The sequence below is a fragment of the Ochotona curzoniae genome, unplaced genomic scaffold (assembly GCF_017591425.1).
Source record: "Ochotona curzoniae isolate NIBS_2020 unplaced genomic scaffold, NIBS_Ocur_1.0 contig_3819, whole genome shotgun sequence".
Taxonomy (NCBI): Eukaryota; Metazoa; Chordata; class Mammalia; order Lagomorpha; family Ochotonidae; genus Ochotona; species Ochotona curzoniae.
The window spans coordinates 30,819,961-30,840,177 of record NW_024466004.1 but is presented as its reverse complement, the minus strand read 5'-3'; the positions used below and the strand labels follow the sequence as shown (position 1 = coordinate 30,840,177).

Sequence of the window (20,217 nt, the reverse complement as noted above, 5' to 3'; positions counted from 1 at the left end):
GCTATAGAACCCTACTGGGTAAGCAAGGCAAAGGTCTTCTCACTTCCAGTCCTGTATACTGAGCCCCAGAATCACTACCCTCCCTAAACTAACTCCCCCCCCCCCCACCAAACTTAAAGATTCAGCCTCACAATGTCTCCAACAATCATTTGTAAGGGTGAGCATTTGGCACAGCAGTTAAAATGCCATGTGGGCCACCCACATCCCAAAACAGAATGAGTGCCTAGGTTCAAGTCCTGCTTCTGCTCCCAATTCCACTCTCCTGCTAGCACGTGCTCCTAACAGGCAGCAGGCCCAGTAGCCACCCACATGGCAGACCAGAACTGAGTTCCCTGTTTGTAACCCAATATATCATCAGTATATTAACATTTTTCTTTATCTTATTAACAAGGGAATCACTAGGATGATAAATCTGATGTCGAGAATACAGAAACTGGTTGGTTCTCCGACTATATACAGGGAAAAAAGGCAAAGAAAATCATGTATACAACATGTAAATACAAAGTAGAAAATACAATCCCTGTGTCTTCCCCATTTTCTCTGCATTAACTTCAAACTCTACAGAGTGATAAAATGCCGGGGCCATAACTGAGAGTCAAGCAAAGTTTCTGCATTCTAGGCATCAGCAAACTGAGGATTCAACAGTAAATGTTTTACATGATGCAAGCCAAATAGCAGAATCAGATGTTACGCAAGTACTTATATAACCATTTGAAATCTCACCATTTAATAATGTAACAGGATTCTTAGCTGGCAGGTTGTACAAATGCAGGTGGCCCACAGACTGGCCCACAGGTGGTCCCTGGGTGTTAGATGGGGTTGCTTATATCCTAATAACACACCAAAGGCCATATAGTGGACTTTGTGCCCCATTTCCAAATGCTTAGTAATTTTTGAAGCAACCTCCTAGTCCCTCTGGCCTTTATATTCACCGTGACAGAAAAGTTAGACAAGTAAACGATAAGGCAATCAGGATTTAGGTTCCTGTTTGTTCATAATCACTGTACAGTTATAGATTACCTGCCAGAAGGCAGACACTGTTGCGATGCCAGGACCCTTTCTCTGCCTTCAAGGAGCTAAATGCCTGACAAGGGAGATAGAGGCATACACAAAGAGCTACCATACGGTCTGTTCAACACGGCCATCACGATGTGAATAGAAACAGAAAGTACACAAGAGAGGGTCATCAATTTCACAGTGATGAGCAACTCTCGTAGTGGTCTTGGTACCCAGCCAAGCAGTGCAATCCAGGCCTTCCCGTATGGTGGGGGTAGAGAGAGGGAGGAAGATCCAGGCAGGGCAGGGAGGTGGAGCTCAAGGGCAAGAGCCAAGTGCAGAGGTTTCTAGGATGTGCTTCAGCTTGGATAGAGGGAAATGTGAAGGAAAACTCAAGCTGAGAGGAAGCAGAGTCCAGGCTAAGCCAGGTGCCTTGGAACCAGGCTGCTAAAGTCCCTGCCAAAACCGTATGCATCCACTTTGTGATCCTATTTGTCTTTTACATTGCCTGTGATTAATGATGTTTTACTTAAGAACTTCGGGTTTGGAAAATGCTAAAATATCTAGTCCTGAAGTATAGTACATAAATGAATTCATTTTAAACGCAAATAAGGCAAAAAAAAAAAAAAAATCAATAAGATCTTCAAGGATGTGAACAAACTCCAAAAACTACATTTGGGAAAGTGAGTTCCAAGGGAGTGGACATTGGGTGAGCTGTCCTGTAGCCTACGAAATAGGTGTGTGCGGCCAGCAGAGGCCAAGACCGAGTGTTTATGTGGGGAAATCTCACCTGAGGCCAGAAGACAGGTGAAGACAGCCCAGGAGAACGTGTAGGGCACAAAGCAAAGAGCTGGGAATAAAGCATTGTGAAGCAAAAGCACGCAAAAGGGGGAGAAGAAACCGCTGTCGTGAGGTGCAAAGGACAAGCAGAGGTCAGAGAAAGCCGTGAAGCCGAGGGAGAGACGAAAAGAAACGGGCCAGCAACCCGCAGCAGCTGTGAGGGCACCAAAGTAGACAGCTCTTAGCACATCAGGACCTCTGGCAAAAGCACAGTCGGTGGGTGGCCAGGACAGAAAGAAGATCTTATGTTGGATTGAAAGGAGAAAGTTGCTTTCTGTCCAACAAGCACTTCAAAGAGAGGTGATTACCTGCCCTCCACACAGGGACTAGCCCATAGTCTCCCGGCTTGTTTAACTGGATGGCCCCAGGGCCCTTGAGAACACTGCTGAGCTTGGTAAAAGATCTGCATCTCAAAAGGTGCCTAGAAAGTCTGCAAATACAGATTTTCTAAACTAACTGCTCTAATGGAGGTCAGGACCCTAGAGGCAGGAGGAGGCGTCTCTGAAGCTCAGGGAAGCTGAGCGGAATGTCAAGGCCATCTCCGAGTAGGATTTTTCATCTCTGCCCCAGTTGTATTACATTTACAGGCACTGCTCAACAGCGCAGGTATCTAGCTTGATTTGCAAAACTTGGGATCATTTCTGATCAAGCTTTGATTTCTTTTTGCCAAAAGCCAAGATGCAAAGGTGGCTTAAGGCAATAAGCAGACAGGGAGAAAAAAATGTCTCCCCACCCCACCACCACCGCTTCCTGAACTATAGTCGGAAGACTCTCAGGAGATGCCGAGGTAGGTCATGGCACATGCAGATCAGTGCCCGAACTCCTGCCTGAACGTGTTGTCTCACTGAGGGCAGCAGTTCATTAGGCCAGTGAGCACCTGTGGAGGAGCAGCCGGGGCGACACGGGCCCTCTGACAGCACCGGCTTTGGTTTGCTGGTCACCTTTTGAAAATTCCTTTAATAAATGAATCTGATATAAAAAGTGAAAACCAACGTTAGAACATTTTGTGATTTATCAACTGAAAACACGAATGAATCACGGCTTGCTCAATATTCTGCCAGCATCTCCAGCAACCAGAGGTGCCTTTCACTTAGGCGGCGATGAAAATTCTTCAGAAGCACATGGGGCTTTTATGCCATTTAGCTATGCAGGTGGAAGACTTCACAAATGCAAAACCACATAGAAGTTATTCTCTTCTTGAATTCCTAAGAAACCTCCTCAAAACAAAACGGGCAGGCCTCGAGGCTGGCACATGGTAAACACTGAAATTAATTACAGTCTGGCACCCGATGCTTTCAAGTGGAGAGGTGCCTAAGCCACCTCTTTTCTAGGAAAAAAAGCTTCATTTGTAAGAGCCACGTAGTCACCAGCTTTGAAAAAGTGGTGCTTTCCACTCATCACAAGGATAAAAACAGTGATGAGTCACCATTAACTGGCACTTTACATCTTAATAGATAAGAATGCAGAGTCCATATTATTTCCCTCTGATGTAGATGGAGAAGCTGCGGCTCACAGAAGTGAGAACCATTTACCTTTTACCAGTCGCAGTTATGGAGTACAGCAGCTCAAAGCCAGGGTCAGTGCCCCTTGTGACTGAGAATCTTACACTGGCCTCCAGCACGTATGCACTATTACACACGTGTATACACCCAGACACAGGCTGCACAGGGGCTGCTCGACACTTAACAAAAGCAACTGCACACGTCAATTAATCCTGTCAATTCTGTTAGTAGCTACACTTCAAGTGAAGTTTCCTGCAACATTTTATGTTTTTAGAATGTAAAGTGTTCCACTGTCCTAACTTTCCAATATTCCCTTTGCACGAATTGTAAAGGCGGTCCCTTGACAGCTGGGATACTCACGGGAATGCTTCCAGGTCAGTCCCAAGCCTCTCCTCCCTGTTTTTGCTTCATGTGTTCTAGCCCTGGCCCTGCATCCTGGAGCCACACCCTGCTAGCCTTGGTCGTGGGGTGTTGGGGGGCTGGGATTTTCTGCAGAATACTTAGCTTGCTGGCTGAACATTTATTCCCTGCAGAGTTTCAACCTGTTCTCTCCTTAGGACACCCGCAGGACCCCTCCCCCAGCCCCTTGATGCAAAATCTTCATGATTTGGGGACTCAGCCCAGCTGCAGGGCCCTCAGCCCCAACTCCAGCTCACTCAGGAGAGCCCAGTATGGCCGATTCAGATAATATCTGCAAGCTGAAATAATCCTTCAACCTCACATTGAGAACAGGCGGCCTATGGGCATTCATGCATTCACTCACGCAGCGAAGACTCGCTGAGGGCATGATAAACAGTTTGTAGCAGAGGCTGAGAGTGGGAAAGAATTGAACCAAACCCAGAGGGTCTCGCATTGCTTGCCCCCTTCAAACCACAAAGGGCTCCCTTTATTAAGCAGCTGAATCCCACAAATGCCCATCAAGCTCCCATCACACGCCTGGGGCTATGCCATGTGCTACTTAGCACTGAATTATGCTCACTCTGATCCTACCTTCAGCAAACGAAGCAAAACATTCTAGGCTAATGCCCATATTACAGCGGAGCAGCCAAACAGTAAGTTAAATGCAAGTATTCAAACTTTCTCTTCATCACTCAATTGTATGAGCAGTTATAGTGGTAACACATGGCAGCACCCCCAGCCAGCCACTGTCACTCTTTATCCCAGTACAACACTGGGAGTGGGAAACTTGTGTTTGATGGATTATTCATGACCACCTAGCCAAAATACACCATTTAAAGAGTCTCCTAACTTGCTTTCCCAAGGCCACAGCCAGTGTCCGGGAGCCTCCCGCCCGGGGTGCTTGCCTATGGTCTCAGTGTCAGTAGACCAAGTTGAACAGACCAACTCACTCTGAACTACACACAGCCATGCCCACTGTGCTCCCAGGACTGGAAGGAAGCTGGAGTGACCTGTGTGCAAAAGGAGGTTCCAGATTCATACCACATCAACAATCAGTAGAGGGATGCCTTTGTTCAAGCGGCCACGCCCTTACCCCAAGCACCATGTAATAGTGTTGTTCATGCCTTCAGCAGAAGCAAACTCCAGGGCTGTGTTCAGACTTCCTTGCTGTAGGTCCTTTGGCCTCAATGCCTATTAATACAGAATACTTGAAATTGCGTTTCAGGACTGCTGGGTTGTAAAACCAAATACAGCACAGATTAGATATTTTAAAGACATTTATGGGCCTCCAAAAGAATGGTGGGCACAAAGACTGCATCCCCTGCTATTCGGGGTGTGAGTTTGCCATGTCCCTACAAACCAAACAAAGGACCCCTGCCTTTTCCCTGCCCATAGAACCATGCCCACACAACCTTGGTTTGGAAATGGGCTGATGCCAACTGAAACCTAGCTACTTGGTTGTACCCCGAGGCTGGGTCACCCTGGGCAGCAGAGCATAGCAGCATGGGGTCCTGTGTCCCATCTAACAGACTCCACCCTTCAGGGCTGGAACTGCACAGTTTGGAAAAGTTGATCCAGGAATTCATGCCATCTTCCCAGAATCCAGCAGGCTGTTCTGCACTGTAATCATTGAGTAACAATGGCTCCATTGGCAGGTCCCCTGGAGGTACTCCTGCTACTGTGCTAATGCCTTCCCAAGCACAGGGAACCAAAGATTTTAAGGAGACAAATCATTTCGAACATTCCCTAAATCTAGTCTTCCTTCTTAGACTGTTGGGCGCCATCTAGCGAACATTGGCTATCATTGCATTAAGAAAAAAACAACAAGCCGGGCTTGTCCCCAAGAAGCCTGAAATTTGACCAAGCAGAGCTAAAATTATTCCCTTAGATGGAGCCAAAAGGGAGGTGCCTTGCTTTCTATCAAACCATATATGGCCTGGGAACAGTACAGGGGGAGATTGTGGAATGACCAAGGCTAAGGAGCCAGTCCATACCCAACCTCAAGGATACAGGGCAAGCTGACATTCTGAGGCTGAACTGGAGTGGGGAAAGGCAGGAATGAAACCCCAGGGAACTGATGCTCAGGGAGAGCCTATTTTCAGTCCCGACAAACATGAATATCTTTGGGACCAGAAGAGGGAGGTTGAGAAAGAGCCTAGATGCTCAGGAGGCTATGATCTCTGAACCAGAACCTTTATCCTTAAAACTTGAGCTGTAAAATGCTCGAGTGTTTCTTGCAGACAGGGGACATATTTCAGTGCTTTTCTGTGGCCTTGGCAAGCTGGGGAGTTTAGAGCATCCTTCCTCAGCCAGCTAGTGGGAATGCTATTCAGGACTTCTGAAATGCATGCAAAAGCCTTTAGGGAAGCAACTCCTGTGGCGAAATCCATACGAGAAAGGCATGTATGCAGGAAATCACAGAAGGACACAAACATTTCTGGTCCAACTTGGCGGCTCAATTATTTCGATCCGTGTTCACTACTGTCACATTGGAACAAAGAAAACCCACATTGGAGCCAGCAGGTCACACTGTGTTCCGCAAGAAAACATCCTGCCTCCCAAAGGAGTGGTGGCAGGTGCCAGCTTTGACCTTTTGTTCATTGGGGGAGCCCTTTTTCAACAGAAAGCATGGGTCAAAGATGAACTGCCCTCCACTGAGCAGAGATGCTGACATGCAGCAGCCTTCCACCCAGCTTCCTTGCTGCTCTTTGTCCCTGGGGCCTCTCGGAAACCAAAAGCTTGAAAAACCACTGAGGGGATATCTGAAAGTGATATGGAACACTACAGACATCTATGGATGGCGATCTTAGGTCAAACTTAGCCAACATGAGCATCCATTTTCCCACCTACAAAAGTATCAGAAGCATTGCTACAGATTTGCAAGGTGCTTTCTGTATTCATGAACGTACAGTATTCATGAAGCCACAGCCTGGGCACAGTGCCAAACATCACAACCCTTGGTAAATATTAGTTTCCTGTCTGTAGCTAGAACTGCCAGCCCTACTCCACCACAGTCCCGAGGGGAAGGACACAAATGCTCTGATCACAGCCAGAATCCACATGAGACACCAAGGGGTAGGCCAGGACCTCTGGGTATTCGATAGACCTGGACATCTGCTTTCCCCCTGGTACCTGGCAAGCCCTGACAGGCTCAACTCAGGCCACAAATCTTCTGAAGAGATTTTAAATCTGCTCATCAGAAGAGCTGCCACATCAGTTCATAGGAAACAGTCATGGATATTAGGTGTTTGCTCAGTGTTGTACAGGCCCATGCAGAAACCCCTCCAGAGTGCCAATCAGAAAGATAATCCATGGGAAGAAAGGTTAAGCCAAGCCAGGAAGCAAAGGCTATCACAGTTTAATCTATAAGCCACTCATGAGGCTTTATTTCCTAGACCTGCACAGTTTCATTAACTTGCAAATATTCATCTAGACTGGCATAATGATACAGTGGACAATGCCACTACTTGTGATGGCCAGTGCACCCAGCTCCCTGGCGCCCACATGGGACACCTGGACCGAGTTTCCAGCTCCCAATTTTGGCCTGGCCCAGCCTTGGTTGATGACGTCATTTGGGAAATAAACCAGTGGATGAAAAACTCTTCCTCTGTCAATATGCTTTTCAAATAAGTGTGTTTAAGATCTCCTGAAAATCAATCTAATTTTTCTTCCGGCCCATTTTGGATCTCAAGTCTCCTTTTCTTCCCCTCTTCCAATCTATGGTCCATGTTCAGAGCTGTTCAGTTTTTACAGAGCATACAGATTATCGTTGACCAAAGCCAGAACAAAGAAAGCAAGTCCAGCTAACTTTCTAATACCTGAAGATGTGTTAAGGAAGCAAATAACTATTATGGCCTACCTATGTGTGACCACCATTCTAACACGAAAGAAACATACATGGGATCTGACCAAAAAAAATTAGCAACATGGGGACGTTTTGTTTCATGATTAAAGTTTATCAAAAACCTTTCTTGCTCTTCAAGAATCAGCCCATATCCAGCCCTCAGTGTCGGCCTAAGGCATAAAGTTACAAGTGTCCTTTGAATCAGGTCAGATAAGAGGGCCACCATCACATCCCGGAAAACACTTTCAAGGTTAGAAGAATGCAAGTGTGCATTTCCCCACAAATTAATATTGTACTCTGGTCTTCCATTTTCACCCTAACTTATCCAATTGCTTAAGCTTGCAATATTAGCAGGCATCTGACAGCTTCCCCTTGGGGCCCTGTCCTTGGTACTTCTCACGTGTTCTCCAGAAAGAGTGAGAGCTCCATCAGAGGATGTGGACACAGGCAAAGATCTTGCTAACCTTCAACTCCCTCATTTGCAAGGTGAGCAAATGAGTTCAAGATCCCTGGAATAACTTGAGCATTTAAACTATCTGAAAGCATACAGGAATATAAAAATCTGAAGCAGAAGTTGGCCATAACCTCTTCCCAATGAAGGTTTAAAAAGTCAAGCTGATAGGTACAGACTGGATGCCCAGTGTCCTGGGCCCTGGGGAAACACACCCAGTCAGCAGCACCTAAGCTCTGTGGTCTGAAGCCTCCTGCTTCTCTGTAGACTGGCCCTGATCAGCAACATGGAAAAAGTAATTTATACACTGGCTGTATCTGGTGTTCATATACACCTGATTCGGGGCCCCTAAATTTGAGATCAATTCATTTCTCCAAATGTTGTTTATTGTGCAGCTTTACTGACAGGCAGACTACGCCTGGCTGTGCAATAAGAAATCATAGCAAAATAGAGGCATTTATCATCACAGTAACTGCACAGGGTTAGCCTGCATCTGAGACAGTCTTCCGACTCAGTCAGATTTCCCAGTCTGACACATTTCTTCACCATGGAGGGAGGCAGGCAGACCCTTGGGATTGCCCGCTGGTCTGTGTCAAGGACAGCTCTGAGTGCACCCTGGCTGACAGCTGCTCCTCACACAGGCCCTGCAGGGGACATCACATGATCGTCAGTATATATCCGAGTCCAGTCTTAAAGGGATCCCTTATTGTGACTAGCCCTAGCAGCCTTGAAGTCAGAAGAGTCAGCTCACAGCACCAGGAGAGGTCGTCCAGGAGACACCCCCAAGCTGCAGAGAAGTACGATTGCACAAAAAGGCAACAAATCTGCTTTGCCGTTCAGGAACCAGTGCTTGCCCAAACAGTATCTGCCTCACTTTGGCACCTTCGGCCATGGGAGGTGCTGGGTCAGAGTAGAAACGGCCTTGTTCACTGAGTTCTTCCCCAGTCCCTACACCCTGTCCACCCAGGTTCTGTGGTCAGTAGATCTGTCAAAGCAGCTCACTGCCTTGTTCACTTCAAGATTCACGATGCGTATCAGCTGGATTGACCCTGAGAGGTCTAAAGCAAAAAGAAGTGGGTGAAGTTGGAGAGAAAAAGGGAGCAGCTGGGGGGAGTACCTGGTTACATATATTTCATAGGACAATTCACCTTCTTTTCTCTATTTACAAAATTGTACCAGAAGAAATGTTTCAATACTTATATGCCGAGTTTAGTGAACAACGTATACACCAATTAGTGGATGCATCACCTACAACATTTGCTATTTCTATGTGATGAGAGCTTTGAAAACCCTCTCCTTTAACTCTTTTGAAATACACAATGCAGTATTGTTGGCTGCAGTCACCCTGCTGTTCAGTGACACACACAGCACTTACTGTTCCCAAGTTTAACTTGGTGTTGGTTCACTGACCCCTCCCCAGCCTCTGGTGACACTCCTCTACCGTCAAGTACACAGAGACCAACTCAGATTCCAACACATGAGATCATGCGGTGTTTGTCTTTCTCCATCTGGCCGATTTCACTTAACATAATCCCCTCAGGTTCAGCCATGTGTCATGAATGACAGGGTTTGGTCCTTCTCGTGGCTCAGCAGCATCCCACTGTGTTTATCACATTTCATATTCATCCTTTTAGACAGTTGGTTTGTTTTGTAGTTTGACTGCTGTGAATAGTGTTGCAATGAACGTGGGAATGCGATGTCTGACATACCGATTTCATTTTCTTTGGGTATGTGCTATCCCAGTAGTGGGACTGCAAGATCATCCTGGAGAATGCTACTCGACATTCCAGGGAACCCCCAGACTGCTTCCCATAAGAGTTGTGATCATTTACATTCCCATGAACAGTCACACACATTATTTTTTTATAATCAATTTACAAAAAGTTTCAGTAACTAAAAGATATCAAATCCTGCTTAGGATTCTCCAAATATTCATACTTGGGAAATACTTGGCCAGGTGATCTCAGAAACTAAAAATACTATTTACATACCCTTTCCTTGTTTGAAAATTCCCCCTGATGCCCACCTGCTTGTGAAGTTCAGTCCCTTAGTGTGACACCCTGGCTTGACAGACCCTCCAATTCTAGTTCCATTCTTTAGCACCCACAAGTATCGGCTCCCACCTAACAAATTTCTCTTCCCCTTTGTTTTCTGGCTTCTGTAACCTCTTCAAGCTGCTGTTTCCAGCTGGAATACATTGCTTCATCTTTGCATGTCCAAACGCAGTTCACTGTAGATACTCAGAAATGCTACCCTGTGCTAATCTCATTCACAAATTCACAGCTCTTATACTTGCTAGATGTTGGGCTTCTTGTATAGAAGAATTCACTATAAACATTCCTTACTTCCCTTAGACTTCTTGGGAAAATTGTCTTACGCATGAGCTCTTGTTCCCTAGTTCTCCACACTAAGTTTTGAATAACGAATATATGAAAGGCCAGTAACTGTACTGGCATGGCTGGAAGCCCTGGTGGGTGCTAAGGACTCCGGTCTGTTGAGTTCTGTCAACTGCACCTGGGGATTCTGGCCACTTGTTCTTCTGATAGCTCAGTGTTTGGCTCTGACAGAGAAGCAGCGCTGATGGGGCCACTGGCCTCTTGGAGTTAAACATGCCGAGAGTCTCTTGAATTATAGTGCACTTTGCAAAGAATCTGAGACAGCCTACATGATTAAGATGAGAGTAAAATAGAATAATCAGTGACAAGGAAAAAGAATGTCTACTTAAATTTTAACAGGGAATAAATGATTAATCCAAAAGAGTGAATTTAATATTAGGACTTTGGGGATAAACCAATTAGGAGAAATTTTTAAAATGTGAAATCATCCCGATTTCTCATAACAATGTCCAAATAAATGACTGGCTACTCTCTCCTAGTTACTCTTGCGGGGCAGTGGGCGGGAGGGGGATTTGGTACATAGGTTAAGATGCCACCTGAAATGTCACCTCACATTTAAGTCCTGGCTCTGCTTCCAATTCCAACTTCCTGCTACACCATCCTGGGAGAGAGCAGCTGGTAGCTGAAGTACTTGGGTCCCTGCCTCCCATATGGGAGAGCTGAGCAGAGTTTCTGGCTCCTGGCTCAGTCACAACTGTTGTGTGCATGCATCTGAGGAGTGAGCCAGCAGAAAGGCACTACTTAAGAGGAACAGACGGGTAGAGTAAGTTGTTAAAACTAAAAGACCTTAATTTTCTTGTCCAGTGGCTATGAAATGATGTGTACCAGGGCCAGCGTAGTGGCCTCAGCCTGTAGCATCAGCAGTCCGTCTGGGAACTGGTTCGAACCCCAGCTGTTCCACTTCCAAACCCAGCTCCCCATTTATTAGGTAGGCAGAGGAAGATCCAAGACCTTGGGTCTCTACAACCATATGGAAGATCTGGAAAAAACTACTGGCTCCTGGCATCAACTCAGCTCCAGGTCATTTGGGGAGTGGACCAGGGGATGAAAGATCTGTCTTTCCTGGGTAGCTCTGCCTTCCCAATAAAAATAAATCTTTATATATAGTTGAGCAAGAAAGAAAATCCTTTTTGAAAACATGAATTCTGTCTCACATCCCAAACCTCGCCTCAGTACCGCAGAAAGTGGAGCTTAGTGATCTTATCACGGCCTTGGGTGATGGCCACGGCACACTAGAGTTTGTACATTTGGAGCTGAACCTGCTGGCACACTTGTCTAAAGGCTCAATTTTCAGACACATCGTGCAATTCTCTTCTCGCCCCATGCTCTCATCAGCTGTACAATCCACTCACAAAAGGGTACTGGCATATACATTATCTCTGGTCTTGAACTGCTGTCATTGCCCAGCCATCCACGCTCTCAATAATCTTCCCCATCTCTTACAGCTGATCAAGCAGATCCCTGCAAATTCCTGGCCTGTGGGGAATTTGCTCAGTGCGTAAAGAATGAGTGGACCGATGAGGTGGAATGTCACTGTAAACCAGGACACCCAAGTCAGGGCGATGTGGCTCGCAGCAACTCGGGCCTCTGTGCCCCCGGAGGGGAATGTGAGGTCGTCCTGGGCCAAGGAGTGCCATGCAGGTAAGTCAACTCAGCTAACTCCAAATCCAAGAACTCAATATTCATACTTCTGAGAAACCCTCCATCTCAGTACATTAACTTGCTCCTTTAAACCATGGTTCTCAAACTAGCAGAGTGTCTGTCTCAGAGGAGGTTTCATTGAAATACACACTGGCGGGCCCCACTCCATGTTTGATTCAGTAGGTATGGGTGGGGCTCAAGCAAGGCTGACCTGCTGCCCACAGACTACACTGGAGAACCTGCTCCAGGCTTTTTGGCAGGATTCCTCAAAGACCCAAAGGGGAGGCACAAAGCACCCAAGCCGGTGTTAGTGCCTGGTTTCCACCTTCATTGGAGCATCTGCATGTGTATTTATGTAAGTTGGGTTTTCCCTTGTTTGCACAGGTAATGGTTTTTGTTGTAAGAAAGCTAGAATTACAAGAATGAGGATTTTTTTTAAATCCTTGTGTAATTCTTCACATTTACTACTACTATAATCTTTTGCTGCCCAGTGTTTCATGTATATTTGATTTGTATAGAATTTTCTAAAGCAAAATTGGCCCAGGCCAACTTGTTTTGTAAATCAGCTTTATTTTACTTATAACTTCTTCCCATGTCACTAAGTGTTTTCTGCAGCATTGTTTTTAAGGATCACATCGTCATCCACTCTCCCCTCTTTTCCTAACAGGGAGATTGAGAGAAACTTTTCAGGTGAAGAAAGCTGTAATAGGCTTTGTATTCATAAAGCCAACTCTGGGGCATGGGCAGCTTATGAACCAACAGGGAGCACAACAGCTTCTAATTCTTACGTTCAATACTCAGATGAGGTCTGTGCGGTGGATTCCACAGGGCTTCTGTGCCAGGGCCAGTTCAGAGAATGCTGCTGCCCTCGCCCACTCATGACCTTCTGCGTGTGCGCACACACGCACATATGCACACACACCCTTAAGCACTCATTTGTTTTCTTCTTGTTCTCTAGTGGCCTCCGTTCCCAATTCCCCATGAGGGAGACTTGAGGCCATTTATTTTACACTCAAGCCATGAAACTAGACACACTTAACCTCCTCCTGATGAACCAAGTTCTGTTCTTTAAAGAATTAAAGACTTGAAATAATCAGTAAGAAGTAATGTTCTGCAGTCAACTTGATTGAAGCGTAAGCTTAGAAATTTGCTGAAGTGGCCTCAAACAAATTCTCTCATTTCCTCCTTGAATGAGATTAAGAAAGCTCACCCATTCAGCAATAGCAAGGGATAGCTGATGTTTAAAATATGTGCATCAAAAACGTAAACCACAGACTAATTCTTCAGGGTGTTCTCCAAGCCAACTCAACCCAGTCTCCAAAGGGCTCCTTTTGGAATCTGAACCTCCAGTAATAGAACATGTACAAGGGAAATCCTGAAGCACACGGCAGAGTTGCTATGTCAGATAACAAGACATTCAAAACTTAAAGTATACCCTTCAAACAAAACTTTATATATGTTGAGAAATTCATACTATCAAGCATTTCAAATCAATAGCAAAACTGTTAGCGTTTAATCAGCCTTTCATTTAGAAAACTAAATTAGCTCCTTAAAACAGAAAAGCCATTTCTATAAAGACCCACATCTAAAATCAGAACTATGAAATATAAGGAATATATTTCTTAAACTATTTATGGTAAATTTAACCACAAGAAGGCCACCCCAAACCAAGAAGAAAAGGATCTCCACAGAAGTAACATAATGAGGCAGATAAATTACACATGACGATCAGCATCAACAATATTAAGATCTATGTACCAACAGAAAGCAAACACTTACTAAAATGAGACAACGCAGAGGTACAATTCATAGAAGAAACCCAAGGGAAAAACGCAATAATGATATCATTTGTTGCTTAGGGGTTTGGCAAAAGCATGCTGATACTCAGCGTGGCTAACAATGGGCAAAGTTAGTCTTACCAAATACCACTGATCAATATGTACATTGAAAGAACCTTTGTTTCTTTAAGAAAGAACTTTGTAATTTGGCTGAACTGGTTTTAGACAATTACTCCTACAGAAAGTTACATTTGTGTACCACAATACATACACGAACAAAATGCTCACAGCATCTTTGCTCTGAATTGTAATGCAATGAACCAGGCATCCCACCAAGAGGAAAATGATCTTAAGTGCAGTGTTAATACACACTATGGAACATAGCAGCCAATGGCAGTGATAATTGCTGAAAGCACCATCAAGGGGAAAAAAGCAAAGCATATTAAGCTAGAAAGACTGTAGTAGAACAGATCCTATGAGTAATAAACTCATAACAATGGCAAGTATGTAAATTCAACCATAGTATTGCTATGCTGTCAGTCACAAGTTATCAAACATGGGCAATTCTGTAGGATCCAAATTGATATGTAGATAAATACAGAGACTATAGAATGATACACATGCATATTATTCCAGATAATAGACAGAATAGGGAACATGACTTCAATCACGTTCATGTGTCACTTGTGTGGTAAAGTGAGAAAGGCCAGTGTGAAAGTTTGGGGAAAAGTGGTTAGTTACAAGGGAGCTGCACATGACTTTCAGGAACAGTGATGTGTTCCCTTTTAATTAGCTTTGCCCACTGGTGCAGACGCTGTGCAGTTTGTATTTTAAGCATCTCTTTCTGGAGTAAGAGATTTCATTAGCTCCAGGTTGTCTGCAGTGAGGCCAATAAAGCAAGGCATCAGGTGATTGGGGAGTGAACACAAAGGCCCGTGCTGTTCGACTCCATTCACCTGGGCCTGCCCTGGGGCGGGGTATTCAAATACACAGCCTTGAAGCTAGAGACTTCATAGCACCCACATTTTAGAGACATTTTTGAGCAAATCAGTCACTGGGTGGTAGAAAGGAAGGGAACGGAAAAGAGAAAGATACTTCACCTCTTTTCAGGGAGAGAAAAGCCCACACCATCCCAACTCTGCCCTTCCCAACCCAGAGTACTCCTCCTCAATGATATTGGGTCCAGATTAGCTGCATCTGCTGTCTTGTGAGCGGCTCTGGATGCCCCGTGGAGAAGCCACAGCAATGTGCTGTGCTCTTGGTCCCCCCAGAATCCTGTGACCTGCTTCCTTCCCTCCTTCCCTCCATTTCTTCCAAACCTTCACAAGGAGTCACCATAAATGACTGACAGATAGCTCACAGGAGTATCCTCTGACAAAATAGTCAAGGCTCCTACAGTGGTTAATGTAAGAGGATTTCGAATTACACCCAAGTCCACTGCTGACATTTCAGGCCTAAGTGTGACAGTAAGCCACACTCTTTCACATGTAAGCTTTGAACTTCTCATTTAATGTGGACAATGGAAATAAACTCACGGGTTTAGGAAAGGAATAAAGCAAATGCCCTTGCATGTAAACCACTCAACCACTAGCACCAATAGAGCTGTTCACATCAACAAATGGCAGTCCTGTGAGGAAGAGCAAAATCTTTTATCTCCAAAGATACTTTCCAATTAAAAAAAAAAATTTTTTTTAAAGGCAGACATACAGAAAGGAGAGAAAAAGAAAGTCCTTCTGTTGGCTGATTCATTCCCCAAGTGGCCGCAATGGCTGCAACTGAGCCGATCCAAAGCCAGAAGCCAGGAGCCAGGAGTGTAGAGCCTAGAGCCTAAAGCTTCTTCTGGGACTCCCACACACAACCAGCAAAGCAGTAAAGGACCACCCAACACCTTTCCACCTAAGTGGGAAACCAGGAGGAGGCTTCTGGCTCCTGGATTCGGATGGCTCAGCTCCAGCCATTGTGGCCACGGGAGTGAACCAATGGACGGAAGATCTTTTTCTCTGTATCTCCATGTCTCTGTAGATATGCCTTTGCCATAGAAACATAAATGAAAAAAGAAAAAGTATTACTTGTTACAGCCAGAGCAGTATCACAGGTGCCACATCTAAGCAGTGGAGAGAAAAAGCGCGTTATTCTCCCTCGACATAGCTGCTGTATTGGCACTTCCTTACTGGAAATAAACACCAAATAAACACCAAAACCAAAAGTTTTAGGAAGGAAGAAAGTTTGGTTTGGCTCACGGTTTTGAAGGCTCAGAGTCCAAGATCTGGTGGACTGCATCGGTTCTGCCATGGAACAGGTCTGAGTAGGCCGTGCTGGAGTGCATGCAGCGGGGAGACCTCAAGCCAGAACGCAGAACCCGCAGGAAGGCCAGACTCAGGCCTTTTAAAGAGAACAGCTTCCAAGGACACGCCCCACACTGACGTAAGAAGCTTCCAGCAGCCCCACCTGCTCAGTACCCCAGCTGAATCTGGTCTCTATCCTCCCAATGCCATTAACTCCTGGGTTTGCAAATTAAATGTCTGCAGGAGTTAGGTAATTCAATCCTATTCAAACTGTAGCAGCTGTTATTAAGTCCCTTCTACTAAGCTCTTGCTCCACTTGACAATGGGAAGACTGACGGACAATGAGGTTAGAATTTACTATAGTGCAATTCAGCTTTTAAAACTTCATCTAGTTAATAATTTGAGTATTCGGGCCCTGTGCAGTGGCCTAAAGGCTTAAGTTCTCGTCTTGAACGTGCCCAGGATTCCATATGGTCACCGGTTCTAATCCCAGCAGCCCCGCTTCCCATCCAGCTCTCTGCTTGTGGCCTGGGAAAGCAGTTGAGGACGGCTCAAACCCTTGGACCCTGCACCCACATAGGAGACCCAGAGGAGCTCCTAGCTCCCGGCTTCAGATTGGTGCAGTACTGGCCGTTGTGGTCACTTGGGGAGTGAATCATCGGACGGAAGATCTTTCTCTCTGTATATCTGACTTTGCAATAAAAATAACAATCTTTTTTTAAAAAAATAATAAATAATTTGAGTATTCCCTTTAGGCAATTCAGTTCCCTTGGAACAGAACAGCGGCTTTCCTTAGTCTCACCGTGTCCTGTGGGTAGTTTCTAGACCCACAACCCTTTCACCTGTGATCACTTAAATACAAGTGCTCCCAGCCAGCTGCTGGTTTCTCTACGTTGTCAGAGACTCCATGTGAGGCAATCAGAACAAGGAGAAAGCAAAAAGCTCTATATTACACGGCTGGAGGGGAGACAGGAAACTTGCTACTCAACCTCCTAAAATCACATTCCCCTCTAGTTGCCTACTGTCCTTCAGGCACTGGGACTAGGAGAGGTGGTTTTTTTGCTTTCGTGGGGGAGGGGGTTATTTATTTGTTTGTTTTCCTCTTACTTCCTCTGAAATGATAAGGACTGAAATATTTAGAGAAATAAAATACCAGTCCTCTAAACGTGATACTCATTTTAGAATACACAAAGGAAAAATGTAAAATGTATACATACTGTCAACAGAAATCTTGCAGTTATGTAAATAAGTCAGGACTTATCAAATTTAAAAACACACTGCATTTTTTAATGAAAAAAAAAAAACACTATTAGACATTTGTCAGTAGCTACAACTCAGAAGTTGACTTGAAATGGCTCTTTTTCACCAAATAAACTAACCTGTTATCTCTCCCAGGAGCTTCCTGCAGTGCTTGCAAAGCCCCGTCCCTCAGAAGGGCAACAAAAGGCAAAACCCGGTCGGGAATGCGAAAGCAAGCTTGCTCCCATTGTAACAGGAGACACCTGCAAAAATGTGCTGTGTTCACTTGCTAGGATTTGTACACTAACGTAGCTTTAGTTACAGTTAACTTTGAAATACCCAGGAAACAGAATGCTATATTTTTTCTTTCTTTTGTAGATTGCCAGATCACTCTAAAAATGAAGAGGATAACAGTGCTATCAACTTCCAACATCAGCTAAATAACAAGGTAACAGTCACAGTTCCTACTATAGGCTGGTCTAAATTACTGAATCTGAATTTTTAAGAAAAGTAGAAACATTTCTATACCTGACTCTTGTTTGAAATTCTACCAAAACATGTTCCCTTTATTTGCCAGGCTTTTTAACTTAGACTTTCAGGTGGGAGGCAGGGAGGATATTTCCTGGAGCCAGGAGAGAAACAGCAGGCTCCAATCAACTGAGATGTATAGATAAACACCAGCAGGAAGCAAAACAATGGTTTATAATAATCAAAATCTTTTCAACGAGGTTGAAATGTTCACAATAATCTCTAATCCTGCAACTGAATAATTATTTTTAAAAGTTTCCTTTATTCAAAATAATAAGCTAAATTATGCTTTAAAATGCAGAAGCATGATTTGTGAGTAATGAGTAATACAAAAATTCCTAACATTCCACCCTTAAACAAATGTTCTTTCCAGTCTGCAACATGTCCTTTGCAAACTATTCATCCACCTTATCAACTTATTTCCCTAAAATAATTTTATTCCATAAAAAAATAATTTTTCAATAATCACTTTATAGAGCCTCCACAGAATTCTTTTTAACCTCAAGAGAGAATCCTTACACGATTTTTAGCCTAAAATTACCTATTTTCAAAAATTGTACTTAGGTTTTGAAAACAATGGCTGATAATCAGCCACTGTCCACTGTAAGATTTGCAGTGCTGAGAACAAATAATTGAATGGTTGCAATAGAAAAAATTGTCACAGTGAAAACACAAACATAACAATCTCACTAAATGTTAGGAAGTTATAAATCCAGGGCACAGTAGGAATAATGTGTATCACTTTAATTTCTGAAGCCAAGAGAGTTGGATAATCAGAAAAAGTTCAGAGAGTGATAAAATGATAATAGGACACAGGATATGAATAGACAAATTATCCAGGATGAAACAAAGACTAATTCTGGAAGTGCCAAATAGAGTTATGGACCACATTTTTAAAAAATTTATTTATTTTTATTGCAAAGTCAGAATATACAGAGAGGAGGAGAGACAAAGAAGAAGATCATCCATCTGATGGCTCATTCCCCAAGTGAGCGCAACAGCCAGAGCTGAGCCAATCCAAAGATAGGAATCAGGAGCTGCTTCTGGGTCTCCAGTGGGTGCAGGGTCCCAAGGCTTTGGGCCATCCTCAACTACTTTCCCAGGCCACAAGCAGGGAGCTGGATGGGAAGCGGGGCTGCTGGGATTAGAACCGGCACACATAGGGGATCCTGGTGTGTTCGTTCAAGGCCCACACCTTTAGCCACTAGGCCATTGCGCCAGGCCCAAGGACCACATTTCCAATGTGGTTTGGCAGTGGGACCGGGAATTAAGGATGGTTGGATAATGGCACCAAAACACAGAAGTGATGAATTACAGGGTTTCTCAGCACACTGGAGCATTAGCTCACAATACTGAACACACAACTCAGTGAGAGGATCATGTAAACTGCAAACAGTAAGATAAACCAGTGGGAAGGCCGGTGCCTGGTCTGATTGGCTTATGCTATGATATTATCTATGTTTGTGTTAAAACATTTGTTAAAATATTACACTGTAACCCAGAAAAATGAAATGTATTACATCTTAAACTTTTTAACAAACATTTTTTTTATGGTGAATAAAAAAGAAGCCGTAACTTTCATAGTGGGAGGTAATCTTGGAGAATCCTATTTCAAAGCAGGATTTCAGTATCAACACTGATTATTCATGGCTACATGAGGTCCTGGCTTCACAGGACATGTCTCAGTTCCACAAGGAAGAGGGCAGTAACAGATGAATGAGGTCTACTGTGCCAGCAAGGGAATACAGTGACCCATTCACAGACCATTTGCCCGTTTGTCCCAAAAGAAGGCTTCACCTGTCTTAACAACAGATGGGAGAAGTCCCAAGTAGGTTATAAAGGTAAGAATACTTTGAGTACATCTCTCCCACCCTCTAAAAGACATTTTAAATGGCAAGCACAACTTCTCCTAGGCATTACTGGAATAAACTATCGATGTGACTTTGGACAGAATCTTGAAATAATTTCTCTTCCAGGTAACCAGGAAAAGAAAGTCTGAATCTCCTACTGTGGGAAATGAAGAATTTAACCATCCAGATTGGCAAAGAAATTAAAAATGGAAAACATGAACGCTATCATGTAGGCTGTCTCAAGAGAGGTGATTTGCATAACCTGTGACCTCTCCATCAGCACTCTGAAACCAGGGGCAGACATATCCTTAAATCATCAGAACTGACGCCTACAGTCAGCATTAAAGGCCAGCACATACTGCATTTCAAGTGCAGAAGAGTCACGTACTTAGTAAGTTCTGAAGAAAAGCTATTGAAATTCAAAATGTAATCACTGACATATTTTGACTATCCTTGGGTAACACTTGA

At 44.3% G+C, this 20,217-nt stretch overlaps 1 protein-coding gene across 1 annotated transcript in view; it reads left to right on the top strand.

Annotated features, from left to right (window-relative positions):
* Nucleotides 1-19,953, top strand: part of IMPG1 (interphotoreceptor matrix proteoglycan 1) — a 98,129-nt gene extending 78,176 nt beyond the window's left edge. Inside the window, exons 15-17 of the mRNA XM_040983159.1 lie at nt 11,874-12,069; nt 17,750-17,819; nt 19,876-19,953. Of these exons, the coding sequence (XP_040839093.1) occupies nt 11,874-12,069; nt 17,750-17,819; nt 19,876-19,953 (344 nt within the window). The remainder of the gene's footprint in view (nt 1-11,873; nt 12,070-17,749; nt 17,820-19,875) is intronic.
* The last annotated feature ends 264 nt before the right edge of the window (nt 19,954-20,217 follow it).